A 24,008-nucleotide genomic window follows, 5' to 3' on the forward strand; every position below is an offset into this window, starting at 1 on the left:
TGAATGCAAACAGTGCGGCTCTTTTATTGAATGCAAGTGAGATAGTATGTTTTTCTTGAAGGTCTTCAACCCTTTGGTAGGAATTGGGGCAAAATCCCTGGAACAAAATCCCTTGTTTGACATCAAGATTCACTTTTATTTCAATTGGCACACTTTTGCAACCATTGTTCAGGATGGTTTTCTTTGATAGCATAATCTTACATAGCTTCTCTTTTGGAACAACTTCCTTATCATTATATAACATAACTAGCTCAATTTTTAATTGGGGGGGGGGGGGCTGATAAGAGTAAAAACACTCAAATTAATTGATCTTTTTCTAATAATTTACTTTTTTGATTGCCTCAATCCATTTATAAAGCAATATCTCATTCCCTCTAAGGCAACTTTCATCACTTGACAAGCTTCCCACCCCCCTAATCCTTTTTTCCCTCCATCTTCTTGATAAAACTTAAACTAATACCATCCCAATTACACCACCAAAAGCCATGGGTATAGAAAGAGTCATGAGCCTACACCTACTTCATTACATTCCAAGAGCTCATTAAAGAGCTAATGGATTAGAAAAAGAGATGGAAAACTAAACAATGATGATGACCTCTACAAATGAACATTACAAATTGGCACACCCTTGATATATAAGGTTACAAAAAAATGTTGTTAGGTGATTTGATAAGAGAGTCCACAACCTGGACAGCCAAGCTGGCTGCATCCACCCCACCATTAGTCCTTAGTTAAACATCCGTATCATTTTGCTCAAAAGTTTAAACATTTCCATGTGTTGAAATTTATGACTCATTCTGCAGTGAACAAGTACTGCAGTTAATGGCTTGCAAACAAATGAACCAATGTGTTTTCCACTTGTTTCTCTTTTGGCATTGAATGTGCAGAGAATGATGTTACTATTCATGGAGTTAGAGACTAAGAATTTGATAGAAGCCCCAATATGTTTATGATTGCTACAAGCATGGTGATACAAGCAGTTTAATATTCAACCACCTCAATTAAAGACATCTAGTGAACTGGTCTGACAACCAACACTATCCAAGTTGCAGTCCTAGCATAGCCAGATATTTGATATTGTGTAGCAGCTCTTAATATGCCAGAGTTGATGCCCCAATTCTTGCCAAAGGTTTGAAGTCCTTCAAGAAAAACATGTTATCTCACTCACATTCAACAAAAGAGTTGAATTGTTTGCATTCAACTATAGGTCCTTGGTTTCTTGCACTATTAGTTCTCGTTATTATCTTTAAGTGCAGGCAAATGAAGGCAGGTGTGGACTCTTTTTATAAAGGATGAGGCAACTTGTGGTGAAGATAGAGCCATAACTCACAATAAATTCAAATGAAATGGCGTAAATACCCCACTTAAAAAAAAAAAAAAAAGCTTAGTTTTGATAGTAAAATGAAGTGAACGGTGTTTTATTAAATTGTGAACTCACATCACAAATATCACATGGCATATTGCAAAAGAGAATTCACTAAAGTAAAAACAGAATTCACTAATTAAATACAATGCTTGTTGTGCAATTTTTAAATAGCTTGCAATTGTACAGAATAATTTGAATATATTCAACAGCTTAAGTCCTACTGCCTATTCAATCTAACACGAACTGCCTCTCTGCCGTTTGAAATGGTTGAGCTGCAAATCACTTTATGTCTCCATTAAACTACCATGTCTTCTAAGAAGCAAGCAGTGAAGGGAAAAGGCAAGTAAACACCTTCTTCTGTAAAAAATTTGGACAGAAAACAGGCAAGAGCAACCTTGCATCTTGTGACACGATAATGAAGATTTTCCTTGAGAACATGATTCAACTGAAAGGTCGAGTAAAAAATGAACAAATCTTTAATCATGCTAACCCAATTGTCATTATTTTCCTGCAATAATGAAAGTTATAGATTCAGTAAATACCACATTTAAAAATCAAGCTACAATGTTAATGAGAGTCACCAGAGCAGTCTTAAAAGATACGACAAATAAACCAAAAAAATTCACTAGCCATTAAAACATCTTCAGGTATTGTTAATATCAATCCAGCAACTTCCAAAATATGCAAATCAAGATATTTGTATTTAATTCTCTAACATTAGTATATGATTGTTGTAAGAATCTTTTGCCTTTCCAATTCCAAATTTCAGATTTGAACTATCAATCAAACACCAAAGACAAAAATCAAAGATTGGAAAAAAAAAAAAATAGAACTCAGCTTCATCAATGTGAACAGAGAAATCAATGTCCATCTGCTGTTAATTTCATTTGAACAATTGACACCCAAATCAGAATAGCCATTGGAAAATTCTTCCAAACCTCAAAATAACACAAACCCAACAACTATAATTGAAAACCCAAATTAAAGTTAACCAAAGCAATAGTAAAACAGACCCATTAACCAAAATTGAAACCTTCATAAAAAATAGCCAAATGAAAACTCTTCCAAACCTCAAAATAACACAAACTCAGCAACTATAATTGAAAACCAAAATTAAAATTAACCAAAGCAATACTAAGACAGACCCATTAACGAAAATTGAAACCTTTATTAGAAATAGCCAAAGGAAAACTCTACCAAACCTCAAAATAACACAAACTCAGCCTCTAGAATTGGAAACCCAAATCAAAACAACCAAAGCCATAATAACACAGACCTATTAACAAAAATTGAAACCCAGATAATAATCAACAAAGAAAAACTCTACCAAACCTCAAAATAACACAAACCTAGCAATTAGAATTGAAAACCTATAATAAGATTTAGCCAATACATACCAACGAATCACTTTAGTTTCAATCAATTACTCTGCGAAAATAGAACGAAATAGAGAATTCAGAGAACTGGATTTGTCTATTTCATCCAATTTAAGTGAGAGAGAAGGAAAGAAAGAGAGAAAGAGAAGAAAAGAGAGGGAGAGAGAGAACGTTAGGAGTTGGGTTTGTGTTTTGAGGTTTTCCGCGGGAGTACAAGAGTCAGTAACAGGGGAAAAAAAAGAAATAGACAGAGACTTAACACTGGTTTCACTGTTAAGTAAGTGGACATGTGTTTTAATTTTAAGAGGGATACCTAAGGTACTTACTGTATCTAAGTTTTGCCATTTATGTAAATTATTAAATTTTACCCAAAAAATAGAAAAAATTATGTGCACGAACTCATTTTTTAGTTAGGCTTCACAAAAAAAGCCTAGATGGGTTTGTATTGTTTCTTCACTTATCATAGGCCCGTTGGGCTTCGTAAATAAATCCCAGATGGGCTTAAACCCATCAGAACACTTTTTGCTGGGTCCGAAACCCAAAAGCCGAAACCCTGAAACTCAAAAAGAAAAACCCTAGTTGTCTCTCTTCGCGAAGAAGAAGAAGAAAAATGGAAGAAACTCTGACCGAAGAGGGAGAGACCAATAAAGATATAGAGGTTGCTCCGGCTCTTATAGCGGTTCACCCGACCCAGAAATCCGTTGCCGTCGCTGTCGGGTCGGACCTTCGCGTCTTCGATTTCCAGTAAGTTAAAAACATGTTCTCCCAACTTTTGAATTTGGTTTGTCCAATATTTATTCGGATCTGTTACATGGGGTCAACCCGGTTTATTGAAAAAACACAAGCTTTTTAATATAATTAGTCTCTGTGTTTGTGTTTTTTGTTTAATTTTGGATTGGAGGTTAATAATGTGTTGGTGTTTGCTCAAGCATGAAGTTTATGCCTTATTTGGTTGCTGCGAAATGTGAGAGAAAGTTAATAAAAACCCAGTTTTTGTTATAACGTTTTAGTTAGTTCAATACTTGCATCAGCATAGTTTGGTAATTTTATTAAAATTCAGTTTTTTACGTTTTCTCAGCTACTAAGTGAGCATTTAAAGATTGATTTTGATGAAAGTTCTTACCTTTTGGCTTTTGTCAATTGAAATGGAGTTCCCAATTTATCAGAATTTTTGGGGGAAAAAAAGAGTTCAAATTTGATGAGTGTCTGACACAATGAGCTAGCATTGGCTTTCAATGAAAGTGTAGAATGTAATCGAGCAACAATTTCTTTCTCTCTTTTTTTTTCCTTCCTTTACAGAGGGGTTAGTGCAGTTTCTTTGGTGGATGATACCAGCGGGCCCTTTCATAAGGATTCCATAAGAGCTATTCGTTATAGTGCCGATGGTAATCTCTTTGTATCTGCAGGGGATGATAAAGTTGTGAAGATATGGTCCACGGATTCTTGGTGCTGCATTTGTACTGTGTAAGTTCTTGAAGCCCCAATTGGCTTATCTATTGTGAAACTTTTAAGGCTTAAGAGTTCTTGATAGAGGAGATTGTGAAATTTTCATGTTTAAGATTTTGTATTGTGCATGGCTGGTTAAGCTTAGGCAAAATGTTGGATGGTATCTGTCTGGGATAACTTTGACATTGAGGATTTGTTCTGCTTGTCTAATCTATGCCATATGTGTCTTATAATCATGGCTTCTTCTATGGCATTCAATCTGCCAGATTTTCTCCTTGTTGTCTCATATTAAGTTTTCCAACTTTCTAAATAGGCCCTCTGAGAAAAGAGTGAGTGCAGTTGCCCTTAGCAATGACAGTTTGTATGTATGCTTTGCTGACAAATTTGGGGTCGTTTGGGTTGTGGACCTAGATGGCTTTGATGGCAATCAAATGTTAGTCAATAAGAAGGCAGCACCATTGCTTGCTCACTACTGTAGCATTATCACTAGCCTGGTGAGTATTGATATAACAGCAGAGCTTCTCAGTATGTAATTTTCAAATTTTTTTCAATGATTCCTCAAGAATAAAAAAAAAAAAAAAACTTGATATGATGTTAATTTTTCTTTTTTCATTTATTTGCATGGATTAATTTCCCTCTTACATGATTTTGACATATGAGCTGGCTATGCATACTCTTTGCAGGAATTTTCACCAGATGGGAGGTTTGTTATTAGTGCTGATCGGGATTTCAAAATTCGTGTAATCCAACTTTTCCTACCTACTGCATAAGTGCTATAGCTACTTTCGTTTCCCATTTGGTCATCTCTTGACAAAATATATGTCTTATGTCAGGTTACTGTGTTTCCAAAGAAACCTTTAGATGGAGCTCATGAGATACAAAGTTTTTGCCTTGGTCATACTGAGTGAGTGAATTCATCTTCAAAATAATTGTTCTATTTCCTTCTTCAAAATTCATCATTGGGTTTGATCTTATTCAAGTTATCAATATCACAAAATGTGAATTTGGAAGAATATCTCAATAAGTTTACTTTATTTGACTTGGCATTTTTCTTTTTGTAAGCATTTACGTGATTGGTGATTGAAATATTTGTGCCAATTGCAGGGTGGTAATATTCCCTGTTAAATCTTTATTGCATTAGTTATCTTTTATCTTCATGTTTGACTATTGTTGTAGTTGCTGGAGAGTAATTTCTGCCACTTTCATGTATCTATTGCCAGATTTGTATCCTGCCTTGATTTTGTTTTCACTTCAGATTTCCCCCAGGGGTTTCTTGTCTCTGGAAGTGGTGATTCAACAGTAAGATCATAACAACTTTGCAAGATTAAATAATTTGTTTCAAGGTACTGTTTTGGACTATAAGTAGATCCATGCCTCTCTTGCAGGTTCGCTTGTGGGATATATCCTCTGGATCTCTCCTTGATACCTGTGAAGTTGGAGCAAAGGTATTGCACTTTTTCTAAGTTTTCCTGAGGTTCCAGCTGACCTGTTGTTCTTCTGAAATATCACTCATTGCCCTCACCTGGGTTGGTGTAGTAAGTCATGAAATATGTCTCCAATGCCAATGAGCTCTAGCTCAAAGGGCATCTTCTCTCCTTAAAAAATAAGGTGGATCAGAGGGTGAGGTCATGCTTTCAAAACCCACTAGGTGTGTAATTGCATTTCAGTGAGCTCTAGCTCAAGCAACACCTCCTACTCCATGTGAAGGGTGTAGGGTAAGGCCATGGGTTCAAAATTTACCAGGTGCATGAGTAAATTAAATAATTAAAAAAAAAGTAATTACCAATTAAAAAATTTGTCTTTAAATAATTACCTGATCCTTATTTGGTCAGTGTTTAAACTAGGGATAGAATGGTTTTTTGTTTTTGTATGGAATGGACAGTTTTTAAGCCATAAGAAACATAAATGGTCTTTGAATTACACCCCAGGCTGCATTAATGATGTTTATACTACCAAAAATTCAAGGTCATTTACCTTCACCTAATAGGTCAGGATATTTAAAACTAGGAGGTGCAATTTTCTTAGCTTTTCGCTGTTAACCTGGCTGTTTACTTTGTTTCATTTTCACATGCTTCCTGAAGGCAGAGCTTTTAGAGTCTAATGGAAAAGAAGAGGAGTGCAATCTGGCTGTTACCGATCTATGCACCTTCCCAGATGGTACACTGATTGCAGTGGCCGCTCAAAGGCAAGTCACTAAGCCTTTCTTATAGAATCCTGTCCTCATGGTGGATTCTTTTTTTGGTTTGTGGTCTGAGTTCTTATTAACATTTTGGATCGCAGCTTGCAAGGAATAGTGTTGTTGAGCTGTGACCTCTCCACTCGAACTCTTTCAATAACAAGGGTAAGGACATCAACCACTTGAGCCATAATAACAGTATTACAGTGCAACTCCCCACAAGAACAGACTGCCCTTGATCAGGCACTCTTGTATGATTTGATTTAATAGATTCATTGTGTCTAGTGGATCTGCTTCTTGATCTTGATTGACGATACCATAGATATTTATAATTACTCTATCCTGTTCAGCCTTTTAGAATTAGATTCCATCTGTGATGTTAGCATGAAATAGGCATACTTCTTGGATTGTGTTAATAATTGTGTGAATTCGAACATCTTCACTGAGTTTCTAAATGCAGACTCATATATCATGAAGCATACTAAAATTTATGATTTTTATATTTTTATCCGGTTCAATTCTTCCAGGTAGTTTCAATCATGGGCGAGGCCTTCATTCCAACAAGCCTAGGGATGAGCTCTTCTGCCAGATTATTGTGGATGGTGACAGGTGTCTCTAACTTGCATGGTTTCGATAACCCTCCTCTGGCCCGAGTGAGGATCATCTCAGGTTTTGAGAAAAGTAGTCCTGGTGATCCAACCATCTTGGAAGATAATGAGATTCTTGGCGGAGATAAACTACTTGAGAAGTTGCAAGGAAGTGTGTCAGTTGAGGAAAAAGTTTTCCTGGCAGCTGCTGAGGCTGTGAAAACAGCAATGAGCAATTTGTTAGTTAAAAAGCAGTACTCTACAGAGAAACGAGAATTTAGAAAGAGAACAAGAAATGATAGAAAAACTAAACAGTGATGAGCTGCTTGCAATGTCAACAGCCCATTTATATCTGATTTTTGGACCGAGTTTGATCTATAATTTGTAGTCCGAGTTATTTATATCACTATTTACAATTTAAGAGCAACTATGGCAGGGTGTAGGTGTGATATTTCTTTAGGGCTTATAAGCTGAGCACTTATATGGAGAGAGCCAAAAGACTCTTATTAGCGAAAGCCGTACTCAACTCCGACAAGAAAATTTAGGCCTTTTTAATTTTTTGGTTGCTCCCAAACAATATTTCTAAACGTAAATTTTGTTTTCTTTGATGATGGTCCTGCATTCTCTTTAGGAACGAAAAACAAAGCATAATAATCTATACTTCTATACTATATAAAAAAGAAAATTTCAGTGTTCAATTAGGTGCCTATAAGTTTACTGGTGTTCCAATACCCTAGTTGCTTTGTAAGCTGTAGATTCTATCTATTGGTTTGGGTATATTAGTTTTACATATGTTTTTTTTTTCTTTAGTAGTACGTGTTTACCTCCTCAATAAAAAATTACAAGTAATGTTCAACTTACAAGCACAAATTTCTTTACAAACAGCAAATGTGGTGGGTAGTTATCTATGCTACTATTTAAGGGGCTTTTTTTATAGACCAATTTTTTTTCCCCAAAATATCCCTACACTTCTAGGTTTAAGTAGAAACAAAATTAAATGATAGTTTGGTAAAAATACATGTCTAACTTGTACTAAAACATTGCCTACAAAATATGAATACTATTCTACTAACCCAGTTCCTTAAAGTAACTATATGTTTATTATTATTATTATTATTATTATTATTAAATAGAAAAATAAGTTAAACAACCCACGCTGTTTTTTTCCTTAAAAAAAAAACACCCAATGTTTATACAAAAAAAAAAAAAAAACTAAACTAAACTAAACTAAATAGATATATACGTTTTTTAATAAGTAGATACATTTCTAACTCCCACTAAAATGTTACTTACAAAAAAAATTATAATAAATTTAAATTATAAATTTTTACAAAAAAATAGAAGAATCTCTGAGCACGCGCGTGAGCTCTACGGTGAGAAACTTGGGGTCTGTTTGGTAATGTTGTTTTAGTAACGTCATTTGTATTTTTTGGAAATGCGTGTGGGTGATTCACGTGTATGCACTTCAAGAATTCGGAGTTGCTTGGGGCCTAAGAACTGAGCTTGAAAATCTTGGAAGTACACTGTCTACCATCCAAGCTATTCTCCAAGATGCAGAGGAGAAGCAGTAGAACAGTGAGGCTGTCAGGAATTGGCTAAGAAAGCTCAAAGATGGAGCTTATGATGTATATGATGTCTTGGACGAGTTTGCAATTGAAGCTCTAAGACGAAAGGTGGAGAGAGAGAAAGGTGTGAAAAGCCAAGTAAGTAGTATTTCACAGGAAGATGACACATAAGTTGAAGAATGTGAGGGATAAACTGGAAACTATTTCCATAGAGAGATCGAAGTTTCACTCGAGAAAGGGAGACATAAACATGGAAGTTTTTGATATAGAAGCACGACAAACTAGCTCACTTGTGAATGAAAGTGAGATTTAGGGAAGCGATGAGGAGAAAGAAAAGATAATTGAAGTGTTGCTCACTATCGTTTCTGACCAAGATAACCTTGCCATTTATGCAGTATGGGGCATAGGGGATTTGGGGAAAACAACACTTGCACAATTGATATACAATGATCAAAGGGTTGAGAGGCATTTTGAGATGAGAATTTGGGTGTGTGTTTCAAATGACTTCCATATAAAAAGGTTGGTGAGAGTGACCATAGAGTCCATGGAAGGCAGTGCATGTAGTTAGTAGATTCGGATCCACTGTAGCAACGCTTGCAAGAAAAATTGTGTGGGGGGAAATTTTTACTTGTTTTGGATGATGTTTGGAATGAGTACCATGAAAAATGGGATGGCCTAAAAGATGCGTTGAGGTGTGGGGGGAATGGGAGTAAGGTTATAGTGACAACTCGGATTGAGAAAGTTGCACTTATGATGGCCACACTTCCTATACACCACATGGGATGTTTGTCTGAGGATGATTCTTGGTCCTTATATAAAGGGCGTGCATTTAGGATGATAAGGGTAGAGGAGAAATCAGGATTGGAATCAATTGGTAAGGAAATAGTGAAGAAGTGTGGAGGCGTACCTCTAGCAATAAAGGCTCTTGGAAGCCTTCTGTGCTTAAAAAGTATGTAAAGCGAGTGGTTATCTATGAGAAAAAGTCAAATTTGGGATTTACTTGCAAGTGAGAATTCCATCTTACCTGCCCTGAGGTTGTGTTATCACCATCTACCTCCTCATCTAAAGCAATGTTTTGCTTATTGTTGTGTATTCCCCAAAGAACGCTACCTTGAGATGGACAAGCTGAAAACATTATGGATGACCAATGTTTTATTCCCTTCAAAGGATCATTAGAGTTGCATGATGTTGGGCTTGATATCTTCAATGAATTAGTTTGGAGATCTTTCTTTCAAGACGTTAGGGAGATCCTGGCTGCATAATGTGTAGAATGCATGATCTTATGCATGACCTTGCTATGTCTATTATGAGGTTCAAATGCTCTACATTGGAATTTGGTACAGAGCTAAAAGTTACATACAAGATTTGTCACTGTTCTTTTACCATAGTTTCTTCAAATGAGGACATATACAAAGTCCGATCTCTACGCTCATGCACTGTGGTAGCAATTAATTATAACTGTGAGCGTAAAGCATTTTTGTCCTTTCTTTTGAAACAAAAGTATCTTCGGGTGTGGGGTTTTGATTATGATGCTAAAATACTATTACGATCAATCAGCAATTTAAAACATTTGAGGTATCTTGATATGTCTTTCTCTACAGTCAGTGTTTTGCCTGAATCAACAACTTGCCTCTTGAACCTACAAACACTGAAACTAAATAATTGTTGGTATCTTTGTAAATTGCCTATTGGTATGAAGAACATGAAAAACCTTATGTATCTTGAGATGGCTAATTGTAATTCTCTTACTCGTATGCCTGAATGAATGAGACAATTGATTTGCCTCCAATCATTGAGTGTTTCATCGTTGGCGGGAGAAATGGTTATCAGATGAGTGAGTTAAAGGGACTAAACCTTCGAGATTATTTGACAATAAAGAAACTTGAAGATATAAGAAATTTATTGGAGGCCAAAACCGCAAAATTGGGAAACAAAATCTTCACTCACTAAGTTTGATTTGGCAAAGAGAGGACAAGAGCCATGTATTGGAACATGTTGAAGATGTTCTTGATGGTCTCCAACCTCATTCAAACCTGAGAGAGCTGTGCATAAATCACTATCATTGTTCAAAGTTTCCAACGTGGATGCAAGATTTATTCTTCACAATTTCATTGAAATTTGGCTTTCTTATTGTGAAAGATGTGAATTTCTGCCAACCCTTGGCAAACTGCCATTCCTCAAGGATCTTACTATAACTAGCATGCATGCTGTGAAATATATTGACAATGAGTTCCAAGGGGATAGTGCAATATCGTTTCCCTCATTGAGGAATATCAACTTACTTTGTATGCATAATTTGGAGAAATGGGGAACAATAAATGAAAGAGAGAGTTTTCCCCACCTAAGCAGATTATCCATCGCATATTGCCCAAAGTTGAGTTGCCTATAATTCCTTCACTTACGAGTTTGTATATTACGTCGTGCCCAAAGATTATTGAGTTGCCTATAATTCCTTCACTTACACGTTTGTACATTGAAATCTGTTAGAATTATTGTTAAGTGATTAAACTTTCCATTTCCTAAAAAGCTTAAGCTTTTGGGAGAATCGGTAATTTAACATGGTATTAGAGTAGGAGATCCTGAGTTCGATTCTTGTCTTTACTATACCTCCCATTTAAAATGTTAAATTCCCACTTGTTAGGCCTCCACTTACTAAGGGGAAATTTCGGTTCACAAGTGAGGAGGGAGTGTTAGAATTATGATTAAGTGATTAAACTTGCCATTTCCTAAAAAGCTTAAGCTTTTGGGAGAATTTGTAATTTAAGAAAATCAATAGTGCAACGTTAATTAGTTCAGTGGTGAATCTCACTTCACTTTCTGACCTTATGTTATTTAGTTCAGTGATGATAGTTCTTCTAGATGGACTATTTCAAAAACATAAGATCTTGAGTCCTTGAATATTCCCTTGGTGTGTAATTTCAAGCCACTAGCAAACCAGTTGAATAATCTTTCCACATTGAAAGATTTAAAACTTAATTGTTGTGACGAGATCAAAAATCTTCTTGACACACTCCAGAATTTGTATTCTTTACGGCTACTGGAAATAGCAGGGTTTAAAAATCTTTTGTCATTTCATGTGAATGGTTTGCGGGGCTTATCTTCACTACAAAAGCTATGGATTCAGGACTGTGATGCATTCTGCTCTTTCTCTGAAGGAATTTAATATTTAACTAACCTTGGGGACTTAATAATTAACCGGTGTCTATAGCTGATGTCACTACCAGAGGGTATTTAAAATCTCACTGCTCTTCGTACTCTACGCATCTATGTTTGTGAAGGCTTGTCTTCTCTGCCGAAACAGATAGGATGCCTCACGTTGCTTTCATATTTGGAAATTGAGTACTACTCTAATCTAAGGTTTATACCAGAGGAGCTAAAGAATCTTACGGCACTCAAAAAATTGAGAATTGTAGGGTTTCCACATCTAAAGAGGCGATGCAAGAATGATCGTGGCGAGGATTGGTATAACATTGCTCACATCTCCAAAATTGAGATCTCTGACCATCGTTAAGGATTTGAATTTCTGAAATCCTAAGGATGAGCAAAAAGGTAACTGCTTGCTTGTTTATTTTAATGTCTTTGAGTTGTGAATTTGCCATGAATGGATAACTGAGTATGTTCATATTTTGTGTATTGAAATGTACTTGCTCTGAGGTAAAGCCTGATGGATCTTAATTTCCTATTATGTGTGCTTGCAGTAAACCTAGTGGCTGAGGTTCAAGCCTACAAGGCACTTGGTATTGCCAAAGATAGCAAAATCTCCCAAGAGCTAAATTTAGGCTTTGCTTGCTATCAGCCTTCGGGAGCTGAAAAGACTAAATCGAGTCGCTGAGGTTCGAGTCTACAAGATGTTAATATTCCCTATTAAATCTTTATCAAATAAGTTATCTTTTATCTTCTTATGTATGTATTGTAGCTGCTAGAGACTAATTTCTGTCGCTTTTTTGTTTCTATTGCCAGATTTGTGTCCTCTCTTGCTTTTGTATTTACTTTAGGTGGTTTCTTGTCTCTAGAAGTGGTGATTCAACAGTAAGATTGTAACAACTTTGCATGTTATAAGTTGTTTGCTTTAAGGTACAGTTTTGGACTACAAGTAAATTGATGCTTCTCCGACAAGTTAGGCTAAAAATGTATTGACCCCTTGTGATGAATTAACCAATTAATTAGCCAAGTAAATTAATTAGGTTTAATTACATGAAATGAGCATGGCAGCACAAACAAATTACCAAATAACTAAATGCAGCGGAAACTAAATTTGACACAGTAATTTGTTTACGAATGGGGAAAGCCTACATGACAAAAATCCCACCGGGTGATTTTAAGGTCACCACTCCCAAGAATCCACTATTATCAAAATAAGTGGTTACATGTAAAGGAAACCTAGTACCTTATACCAACCTACAGTTGAACCCTTACTTCAATACCCAATTGGACTTGTTCTGTAGTGACAATTTCTCCTTGTATTGCACGGCTCCCAGTACGTGACTAACCAAAAGATGCGCGGATCCCAGTATGCGACTTGATCACCAACTTGAGAAAGGATGTTGGCTGCAAATTTTTTCTGGTCATCAAATGATGAAGATCATGAAGTTGGTTGGTCACAAAACCCTATGGTGTACAAACACAGCAACTTCTCAACAACTAAGGCAAACTAGGTTTTCAGTTACACTTGAGGAATTATGCTCTTGTGCAATTGTGCTCTTGGTTGTGCAACCTAATACGGTCCTTAAAATAATCCTTATATATGTTTAGGGTTGTGAGAAAAGAAAGAACAAATACATACTCATGGATTGGATGAAATACAGTCCAGAAAAACTGAGTTTCATAAACCTTAATTGATAGCCATCTATCGAGCTAATTGTCGAGCCACGGGCTTCAATAGCTTTTTAACCTTGATAAATACTAACTGTCGAGTTTTAAAATCCAGCACTTCATTACTTGATTCTTGGACAGACTTGCATAGTTTCAATACTTGGACGTGAACTTGAAATCTTGTTTCTTGAAGTATTAAACACATCCTAGATCTTTCCAATTACAAGTAAAGTGAGTTTTTTCAAAGGATTAGCCAATACATAAAATGTTGACATATGTTCCTAACATCCAATCACATATGTCCTAACAATCTCCTCCTTTAGCAATCCGTGACAAAACTATAATAAACAAATGAACATATGAGAGAATTCATAAATCACTCAACTCATACTCACTCGTTAAGTACAATAAAATCTATCCTAACACAAACTCTTGAAAAACTTTACAAGAAGAGAGTTTATGGCAAAGAAAACTTTGAAAACCTGTATTTCTGAAATACTTAAACAAAACTCATCAAGGCATCTTTGTGTGAAACAAAAATAAAAGATTGTGTACAATAAATAAGAAACATGTGTATAAAGGGAGAAAAGAAACAACACATGTAAAGATCAATGTATCTAAACTATAAAGAAGAAAAAGATACATCAAAATCCTCACTACATCCCTCATAAACACTCAAGAACACTCCCCTTATCTCCTAACTAACCCTCCCCTTATGAATATGACTACTCTCATCTCAAAACTACTTCCCCTTTTTGTCACGGATGACAAAGGGGTAAGTACATCAAGTAGACATATCATCATCACTAGGTGAGCCAGCATCCTCATCTTCATCACTGCCGGAGCCATCGTCACTCTCATCCTCGAATGCCGGTGGAGATGGAGAAGAAGCAACCGTGAAACCACCCATCATAGCCTGTCGTTGTGCAATATGACCCACACGGGTGTTCACCTGACACAACTCATCACTAAGTGTGTCTAGGCAAGCATCCATGTGCACAAGCTGTACCATGATGGCTTCAAGAGTCACTCCACCTGCTGAAGGCAAAGGAGCGGAGGTGAATGGAGCGGTAGAAGCTGGAGGAGCAGCCGTCTTAGTCTGAGTCCGCCTCGAGCGAAGCTGTGCAAAACTTTGCTTAACGGTAGTGGCATCAATAGCACACATGTAAGAGAAGTGGGTAGACTCAGGATAGGAGACAGAGAAATGGCGAAGGAGCTACGTGATAGCTGAAGGGAAAATGAGCTTATCACGGGTCGTCATATCCTTATAGACATCTATAAGGGACATAATGAAGTGAGAAGGGAAATCTATGGTAAGGTCCTCAATGAGGGAAAGAAAAAAGCGAGCACGAGGCTCTGTGATAGTGTTATAGTGAGAAAGAGGATGGAGAACAAAAGTCATAAACATGTTAAGGAACCTCGAGCCTTTAGTAAAGGTCGTGCAACGGGTGAACTAATGATCACCCCAAAAAGAAGGTGTCTCACAGAAACAAGACGAGAGTTCGTCTTTAGACACAATCCTCAGATGCTCACAACCAGGATAGTCAGGATACTCTACCCTAGGAACGTGTAGTACCTCGGACACAATACCCGGAGTAATTACCATGCGTATATCCCGAATGCGAGTGACAAACTGGGGTATAGAAGTGTCAAATCCATGTATGTTAGAATAGAACTCCTGAATGATCATGGAAGGACACGTGACTGGAATGTCACAAAGTGACTCCCAACCCTTACTGTGAATGACAGTGGGTAGATTAGTGTCTGAAAAATCGGACAGAATGACTTGGCGTTCCAAATGAATGCCTCGTCGTGAAAAGTTCTCAAAGAAGTCCAATTTGGCCTTCTCATCATGGAACAGTACGTGAAAAGGAGTGAGGTCAGAAGGAGAAGAAGATGAAGATGCTTCGAAACGAAGAGGGTTCTGAGATGGAATAGATTTATGCTTAGGTTTCATGATGCAATTAACGTAAGAGAGAGAGAGAGTGAGAAACAATCAGAAAAGTACCAAGCAATACATATATCAAAATATATAGAATTGAAGGTACGTATGCATGAGAATGCATGAACATGTGATATGCAAAACATACATCATGGGCTCAGCCCAATCCAAGCCTACCATTACACAACATAGCAACAAGGTAAACACACATCTAAAATGCATAAAACATTGTTAAAATGCATATGTGATGCAATGCATGAAGTTTAAAGATCATTTTAACAAAAACTCATCCCAAAATTCTATCAAAAACCTCAACAATTTTGAAAAATCCTAAAAGATTTCAAAAACCCAAAGAAGCTCGATGGATCGAGGTAGCTATTGAGAAGCTATCGAGGAGACAGAAAGTTTCTCGATTGATCAAGATAGCTATCAAGAGCTATCGAGATTGCGACAAAGAAAGCTGAAGAGTCTCGATAGATAGCCTATCTGTCGAGAGCTATCGAGATTACTTAAAAAAAATTTCAAAGAAGAGAAAAACACAGATATGAATGCAATCAAGCATGCTACTCAACCAAAGATCCAAACAGTATTTTAAGCTCTTAAAATTCATCTCTCAATGAAGAAAATATTATGCATTTAGATCCAAAAACACACACACACACGCACACTAAACAAGTCTAACCAATTTTATATTTCAAAAACGAGTTAAGACAGTTTAGTGAGCATACATCAACACATGTAAGCCTTGTGATGACTAAATCACATTGTACCTGCATATGTATCAAAAGTAGTAAAGAATATTGCATGTTATGTGTGAAAACATCGCAAGATTGCATAAGTGTCTCTATGTTATGACGATTTGAGATATGAGTAAATCAATTTAACTCACACAAGATCATAACTGTTTGATGGGGACTATCACCTTCGAGGTACATCTTATAACTCCCACATCTCCTAGAATACACGCTTGCAATCATATATAAAGCATTTTGATCTTTTTTCTTTTATTGTGTCTTTGCATATTTGTCTTTTATTAAGCATATCGTGCATGGGCATATAAGAGAGAGAAAAGAAATACCCAATTATGTTAAGTTTTTTGACATTGCACTTTTGCTATGCCGAAGCATATAGATGTCATTTCATAATTGGCGGACAATAGTGGTGAGATGGTTATTTATGCATTTCTCTTAGGATTTTTTAGTCATTTCCTTCAAAAAGAGTGATACGAGTGTTAAGTATAAGAGATTACTTAACCTTACTCATCACAAATAAGAGCCACAAAGCTCACTTGCTTAGTTGTGCATAGAAATGCTCATCTAAGCTACAAAAGATAAAAAAATTTAGAAAACTTTGTTTCATTGGCCATTCAAGGTATACAAGTACCAATGTACACAAACACACACTGTTTTTGTATTTTTCTAATTTTTCAATTTCTTTTGAATGAAAAAAATAAAAACAAAACTGAAAAACAACCAAACAAAAACATGTCAAATAAAACAATGCATAAAAACTAGTTTGTCTAAAAAAAACACACAAGTAATGCAAACATATCAAAAAGAGGGAGAGAGAAGAAGTGACTAAATCACTTGGAACTCTTTTCCTTGCACACCTTGGAAGAACCTTTCCTTTGAGCAAGCCCTTGAACTGATGGTGAGGGAAAAGAATTGAAACCGAAGTTTGAAAGGAACATGAGGACTTTGAGAAGATCTCCTAGAGGCACAAGAGAAGACGAAAGCTGATTCTGGCTTCCTGACGACATCATGCTGTTGCTCTGTTGAGTGGCTAACCACTTATAGCAATTTGGTCGAGTATGTCCAGCTGTGCCACAGTGATGACAGAGATGTTGTTTCTTCTCTTTAGACTTTTGAGCATTACTCTTTTTAGCCTTAGGGTTTTTGGTTTCTTTCTTAGCAAGCTTAGGGGGTGCTCCTAAGATAGATTTACCATTGTCTATGTTCTCACTAGCTATCACAGTTTTAGCATCATTATTTTTAGAATCAATATTTTTAGCAGGAGAAACAAAAACAATAGTACTAGAAGAAGCAATATTAGGAGAAGAAAAATCATACCTTAAACCGGTTCAATCAGAGGCTGATTTTTGCATGCTGAGCATCTCGTCAAGATTTGCACTTGAGGTCCTCTCCAACTGAGCTCTCATTTGGAATAGTTCCGCCTCAAGCTTCTTGGTCTTTTCAACTAAGAAATTTTCTCAAACCTCAATGCTCCAATAGTCTGATTTGCTTCATCAAACTTTGTGGAGAGTTGTTCTCGTTCAAGCTTCACATCACTGAGCTTCTTGGTGGCCAACCTATACAACTTCTCATGTTTCTCCGAGACCTTGTATAACTTTGCATAGGCAGTGTGGATGTCATCTTGCTCGTCCATCTTCTCAAATTTTGACTCCACCAAGTTCTTTTCTTCATCCACATCTTCTACAATCCCTTCAGTAGGATTGACACTAGCGGTGAAGGCATTCAAGATTTCATCATCCTCATTTTCGGAATCATCCTCAAGTTCAGTGTCGCTCAAGGTAGCAGCAAGTTCCTTGCTTTTCCCAATAGACTTAAGATAATTAGGGCACTCTTGTTTCAATTGACCGAATCCTTGACAACCGAAACACTTAGGCCCTGAAGGAACAGTGTACTGACCATCATCCCTAGCATCCTTCTTTCTTTTGTCTTGGCTCTTAGACTGTGAAAAACTTGATTGCCTACGGTCCTTGTTGAAGCCCTTTGCATTGGCATTCTTCATGAACTTCTTAAACTGCCGGGTGATGTAGGACCTCATTTTAGAATCTTCATTATTGGAAGACTCATCAGTGTCACTGCTTTTGGCCTTCAGTGCCATGCTTTTGCTCTTGCTCTTGCTTGACTTCCCGAGCCTACGGTCCTTGTTGAAGCCCTTTGCATTGGCATTCTTCATGAACTTCTTAAACTGCTGGGTGATGTAGGACCTCATTTTAGAATCTTCATCATTGGAAGACTCATCAGTGTCACTGCTCTTGGCCTTTAGTGCCATACTTTTGCTCTTGCTCTTGCTCTTGCTTGACTTCTCGAGCCTAGACAAACTCAACTCATAGGTCTGCTGATTTCCAACAAGCTCTGTCAAAGGAATTTTATCAATATCCTTTGATTCCTCAATAGCCCTAATCTTGGCATGAAGTCTCTCGAGCAGAGATCTGAGCACTTTTCTCACAATCTTGGGTTTTGGAATGGTTTCCCCAAAATTAAATGTTGAGTTTACTATGTCCTTGAGCCTAGCATAGAACTCATCATATGACTCATCCTCCTCCATCTTGATTTCTTTGAAGCTAGTAGTGAGCCTCTGAAGTTTTGAATCTTTGACAGTCTTGGTTCCTTCATAGGTTGTCTAGAGAATGGTCAACGCCTCTTTTGCAGTTTCAGTGGAGGAAATCTTCTTGAACTTCTCAATTGTGACCGCACTAAATAAGACATTCAATTCTCTACTGTTGAAGTTAGCCGCCTTGATCTTTGCATCATCCTAATCGGTCAGTGCTTCCTTCAGCTTGGTCCAGCCTATCTCCACAGCTTGCCACACCTTCTCATCTGAGGACTGCAAGAAAGCTCTCATGCGTACTTTCCAATATGCATAGTTAGTTCCATTAAATAAATGAGGTATAATAAGAGATTGTCCTTTATCCATGACAAATAGGAGTCAATGGATCTCACAATAAAGATTAAACCCTAATCAAAGTGTGCCCGCTCTGATACCACTTGATAGTCCAAAAATGTATTGACCTCTTGTGCTGAATGAATGAATTAATTAATTAGCCAAATGAATTAATTATGTTCAATTACATGCAATGAGCATAGCAGCACAAACAAATCACCAAATAACTAAATGCAGTGGAAATTAAATTTGACACAGTGATTTATTTACAAATGGGGAAAACCTACGTGGCAAAAACCCCCACCGGGTGATTTTAAGGTCACCACTCCCGAGAATCTATTATTATTAAAACAAGTAGTTACAAGTAAAGGAATCCCAGTATCTTATACCAACCTACAGTTGAACCATTATCCCAATACCCAATTAGACTTGTTTTGTAGTGACAATCTCTCATTGTTTTGCACAACTTCCAGTACGTGACTAACCAAAAGATGCGTAGATCCTAGTACGCGACTTGATCACCAACTTGAGAAGGATGTTGGCTGCAAATTTCTTCTGTTCATCAACTGATGAAGATCACGAAGTTGCTTGGTCACAAAACCCTACGATGTACAAACACAGTAGCTTCTCAAAAACTAGGGCAAACTAGGTTTCTGGTTACACTTAAGGAATTATGCTCTTGTGCAATTGTGCTCTTGGTTGTGCAACCTAATACGGCCCTTATAATAATCCTTATATATGTTTAGGGTTGTGAGAAAAGAAAATCCAAACACATACTCATGGATTGGATGAAAAACAGTCCAGAAAAACTGAGTTTAATAAACCTCGATAGATCTATCAAGCTAGCTGTCGAGCCATGGGCTTCAGCAGCGTTTAAATCTCGATAGATACTAGCTGTCAAGTTTTAAAATACAACACTTCATTACTTGATTCTTGGATAGACTTGCATGGCTTCAATACTTGGACTTGAACTCTTGTTCCTTGAAGTATTAAACATATCCTAGATTTACCCAATTACAAGTAAAGTGTGTTTTGTCAAAAGATTAGCCAATACATAAAATATTGACATATGTTCCTAACATCCAATCACATATGTACTAACAATTTGGTTGTGGGATATTTCCTCTGGACGTCTCCTTGATACTTGTGAAGTTGGAGCAAAGGTATTGCAATTGTTCTAAGTTTTCCTGAGGTTCCTATTGACCTCTTTGTTCTTCTGAAAAATGTTGGCATATTTTGGAAGCAAGGTGGTAAATTAGAATGTGAATAAGATTAAGAAGGTAAAACCATGGACAGACTAGACTTATTGCTCCTGAAGTTTTATTGACAGAGCAATGGATTAGAAATTTGGTTTCTATCCCTATGATGCAGAGCTGCTACTACTACTACATAATACCAGACAGAATTCTCTGTTCTGCATAAAGGCATTACAACAATACATATTTATAATTGAAAAGCTCATTCTAGAACCAAACAACTAGCATTCTGGATACAAAGACTGGCCCTTGAAAACTCCAACAGCTTATCATCTTGGAAATACAACATCCCTTCATCTAGAATTTTCTTTATTAGATTACAAATTAATTTCCAACAAAATATCACTCACTGCCCTTGCTTAGGTCGGTGTATTAAGTCATATGAAATTTTCCTGTAACGGCATCTTCTTTCTTTGTAAAAACGAGGCGGAGGATGAGGTCATGCGTTCAAGACCTACTAGGAGTGTAATTACTTGTCAATTAATTTTAGCTCATGCAGCACCATCTACACCATGAGAAGGGATGGGGGGGGGGGGGGGGTAAGGTCACGGGTTCAAAGTCTACTAGATGTGTATTTGTGTAATTATTTAAAAAAAAAAAAACAAATTAAAACATTTGCCTTTAAATAATTTCTGGATCCTTGTTTGGTTGGTGTTTGAACTAGGAGTAGAATGTTCTTTTTGGTTATGTATAGAATGGACTCGTTTTTAGTCATAAGGGCCATAAGTGGTCTTTGGATTACACCCCAGGCTGCATTAATGGTATTTATATTACCAAAAAATCAAGGTACATTTAGTTTTACCTAATATAAAAAATAACAGAAATGAGTTGGCATTTTTAAAACTAAAGTGCAATTTTCTTAGTTTTTTTCCATTAGCCTGCTTGTTTACTTGGTTTTATTTTCACATGCTTCCTGAAGGCAGGGTTTTAGAGTCTAATGGAAGAGGAGAAGAGTGCAATCTGACTGTTACTGATCTATCTACCTTTCCAGATGGTACACTGATTGCAGTTGCCACTGAAAGGCAAGTCATTAAGCTCTCCTTGTAGTATCCTATGCTCATGGTGGATTCTTTTTTTGGTTTGTGGCCTAAGTACTTATTAACATTTTTTGGATTGTAGCTTGCAAGGAATAGTATTGTTAAGCTGTGTCCTCTCTACCCAAACTCTTTTAATTGCAAGGGTAAGGACATCAACCACTTGAGCAATAATAATTGTAGTATAGTGCAACTCTTCAGAAGAACAGACTGCCCTTTGATCAGGCACTATTGGATGCATTAATGTAATAAATTCATTGTGTCCAGTGGATCTGCATTGGGTCCAATACTATTCAAAAGAAAAAAATGTCCAGTTCATCTTTTCTTGATCTTGCTTGATATTACCATAGCTATGTGTAATTGCTCTATATTGTTCAGCCTATCAATTTCAGGATTAGATTCCATATGTCATGTTAGCTTGAAATAGGGATACTTCTTGTAGTGTGTTAATAATTTTTTTATTTCCATCTGGTTTAATTCTTACAGGTAGTTTCAATTATGGGAGAGGACTTTATTCCAACAAGCCTAAGGATGATCTCGTCTGCTGGATTATTGTGGATGGTGATGGGTGTCTCTAACTTGCATGGTTTTGATCACCCTTCTCTAGCCCGTGTGAGGGTTGTCTCGGGTTTTAAGAAACACAGTCTTGGAACATAATAAGATTCTTGGTGGAGATAAACTGCTTGAGAAGTGGCAGGAAAGTGTGTCTGTTGAGGAAAAAGTTTTCCTGGCATCTGCTGAAGCTGCGAAAACAGCAATAAACAATATATTAGTTAAAAAGCAGTACTTTACAGAGAAATGAGAATTTAGAAAGAGAACATGAAATAATAGAAAATTAAATAGTGATGAGCTTCTAGCAATGACAACAGCTCTTTTGAAACTGATTCTTTGAGCAATTGAGTTTGGTCTATAGTTTGTAGTCCTCAGGTTCAAGTAGTCCTAGTCATTTAGGGGTGATTTTTTATTTTTAAATAAGGGAAATGCTTGTTACAGACACTGTTGCATGCACATTTACAAGCGAGAAAATTTCACTGAAAACGTGACTTGAAGTACTAAAGTTATGCACACAACATCTATAACTAAAAGCCGAAGCATAGCATTTACTATCACAACACTCCTGTTGAGCCACATCAACGGCCACATCTACCACTTATTTTCTCTTTCTAAACTTTTTTTTCTCTCTATTCTTAAAAAAAAAAAAAAAAAAAACTCTTCTCCTTATTAGTCCACATTAACTATTAGGCCTGTCCACGGGTCAGGCCGGTTCGGGTCTAGACCTAAACCGAACTCAACCCGTCTGAGTCGGGTGGTTGGATCTCAGGCCCGTATTCGACCGAATAGTCAAGTCGGATCCGGTGCTTCGGGCCACCGGATGGGCGGGTCGGAGTTGTTGATTAGGCGGGTTTGGGCCATTACTAGGCCTAGTTTTTGGACTTCTATGCAACGTTTTTTGGTTCAATTTTTTCAGCCCTTTAGGCCCAAATTAATGAGTCTGGTGTAGTTTTAAAAATTATTTGGGTGTCATTTTTTGAACTTCCCATATAAAATAGATTGGGCCTCCATTTTCTTTTTCTTTTTTTAATGGGCCTTCAAGTAAACTTAAATTAAGCTACTTCACTTATAATATATTGCGCATTCAGAACAAAAACTTTCTAGAAAAAATACCTCAACAACCTACCTGGAAAACTTCCTATTTTCATTTTTCATCACTTGTGACTTGTTAAATAGCCACAATGACTACCCAAAAAATTAACACAACAAATAACCTGGACAAAATAGCAAACCAATACACAAAACATGCATTTCCAACAACCACACAAGTAGTATGTCCAACCACAGCAAGCATAAGCTACAGATTTATATTGCAATACTTCCATCTATATAATAGGCAAGTCATATAGGCTAAAATGAGGTTACTGCAAGTTTATAAGGCAATAAATCATAAGAAGGCAGTAACCTTGTTGGCTATAAAATGTTCCCAGCAATATAATTACAATTATAAAATACCGCAGGTATTTCCAAAAAAATAGCTTTTCCCAAGCATTAAATGACAAATACTCAAGCTTATAACTAATAGAAAAGAAAACCTATATAATTCCTAGGATTTCTTTTCTATAAGCATTAAGACTAGTATTGTTAGAAAAGCAATTTACAAAAAAGGTTCCACAATGTTCCCAAAAGGCTGCCTCCATTACAAAATAAATGATTCCGCCTACAAAAGACAAAAAAAAAAATTTAACAAATAATATATTACTGCCAAATACAAGACCAAATATAAAGGGCAGCATGTTTATAACAGTAAGAAGCCAAAGGCAGTAACATACCAAGTCAGTTATCAATCTTCAACACTAATTATGGGTCGTTTGCTTGAGCTAGAACCGAATTTGGTGCTGGTACTTGCTGATGCACTTGATGATGATTGTTGATTTAAAACTAGAAAAGAAAAGGAAATAAATACAACATATTAAAATTTGTTTGAACATGAGACATTCAATAATAATTAATAGAGTATAAGTTCTAGAATTTAAACATATTACCTAAATCATGAAATTCCTCCTCATCCCTTGATTGGCAATGAGAAATTGGTACTTTGGCTTGAAGCCAATTTTATGCACATACAAGGTTTTGAACCATGAGAGGAGAGAGAGAACTTCGAAATGGATCAACAATGCGGCCTCTGGTGCTAAATGCTGACTTAGATGCAACAGTTGAAACTGGTACAGCCAGCACATCCTTAGCCACTTTGGACAACATTGGGTACCTACTAGAATTGTCTTTTCACCACCCCAATACCTCAAAATTCACATCCCTTCTACCA

At 36.6% G+C, this 24,008-nt stretch overlaps 1 protein-coding gene and 1 pseudogene across 1 annotated transcript; both read left to right on the top strand.

Moving 5' to 3' along the window:
* The first annotated feature begins 3,260 nt into the window (after nt 1-3,260).
* Nucleotides 3,261-7,381, top strand: LOC142613896 (uncharacterized). Its single transcript, XM_075786417.1, has 10 exons — nt 3,261-3,486; nt 4,042-4,206; nt 4,502-4,682; nt 4,872-4,928; nt 5,022-5,092; nt 5,409-5,487; nt 5,574-5,633; nt 6,270-6,373; nt 6,469-6,529; nt 6,892-7,381. Exons 1-10 carry the CDS (start codon nt 3,353-3,355, stop codon nt 7,267-7,269), a joined length of 1,290 nt encoding a protein of 429 aa, XP_075642532.1. The 5' UTR covers nt 3,261-3,352; the 3' UTR covers nt 7,270-7,381.
* On the top strand, nt 7,381-12,027 carry LOC142612173 (putative disease resistance protein RGA3; annotated as a pseudogene).
* Nucleotides 12,028-24,008: the final 11,981 nt, after the last annotated feature.

The sequence above is a fragment of the Castanea sativa genome, chromosome 10 (assembly GCF_040712315.1).
Source record: "Castanea sativa cultivar Marrone di Chiusa Pesio chromosome 10, ASM4071231v1".
Classification (NCBI taxonomy): Eukaryota; Viridiplantae; Streptophyta; class Magnoliopsida; order Fagales; family Fagaceae; genus Castanea; species Castanea sativa.

Coding starts and splice junctions, on each gene's coding strand:
- LOC142613896 (XM_075786417.1), top strand. CDS start 3,353: ATGGAAGAAACTCTGACCGAAGAGGGAGAGACCAATAAAGATATAGAG. Junction 3,487..4,041: donor CTTCGCGTCTTCGATTTCCA/GTAAGTTAAAAA, acceptor CTTCCTTTACAG/AGGGGTTAGTGCAGTTTCTT. Junction 4,683..4,871: donor GTAGCATTATCACTAGCCTG/GTGAGTATTGAT, acceptor TACTCTTTGCAG/GAATTTTCACCAGATGGGAG.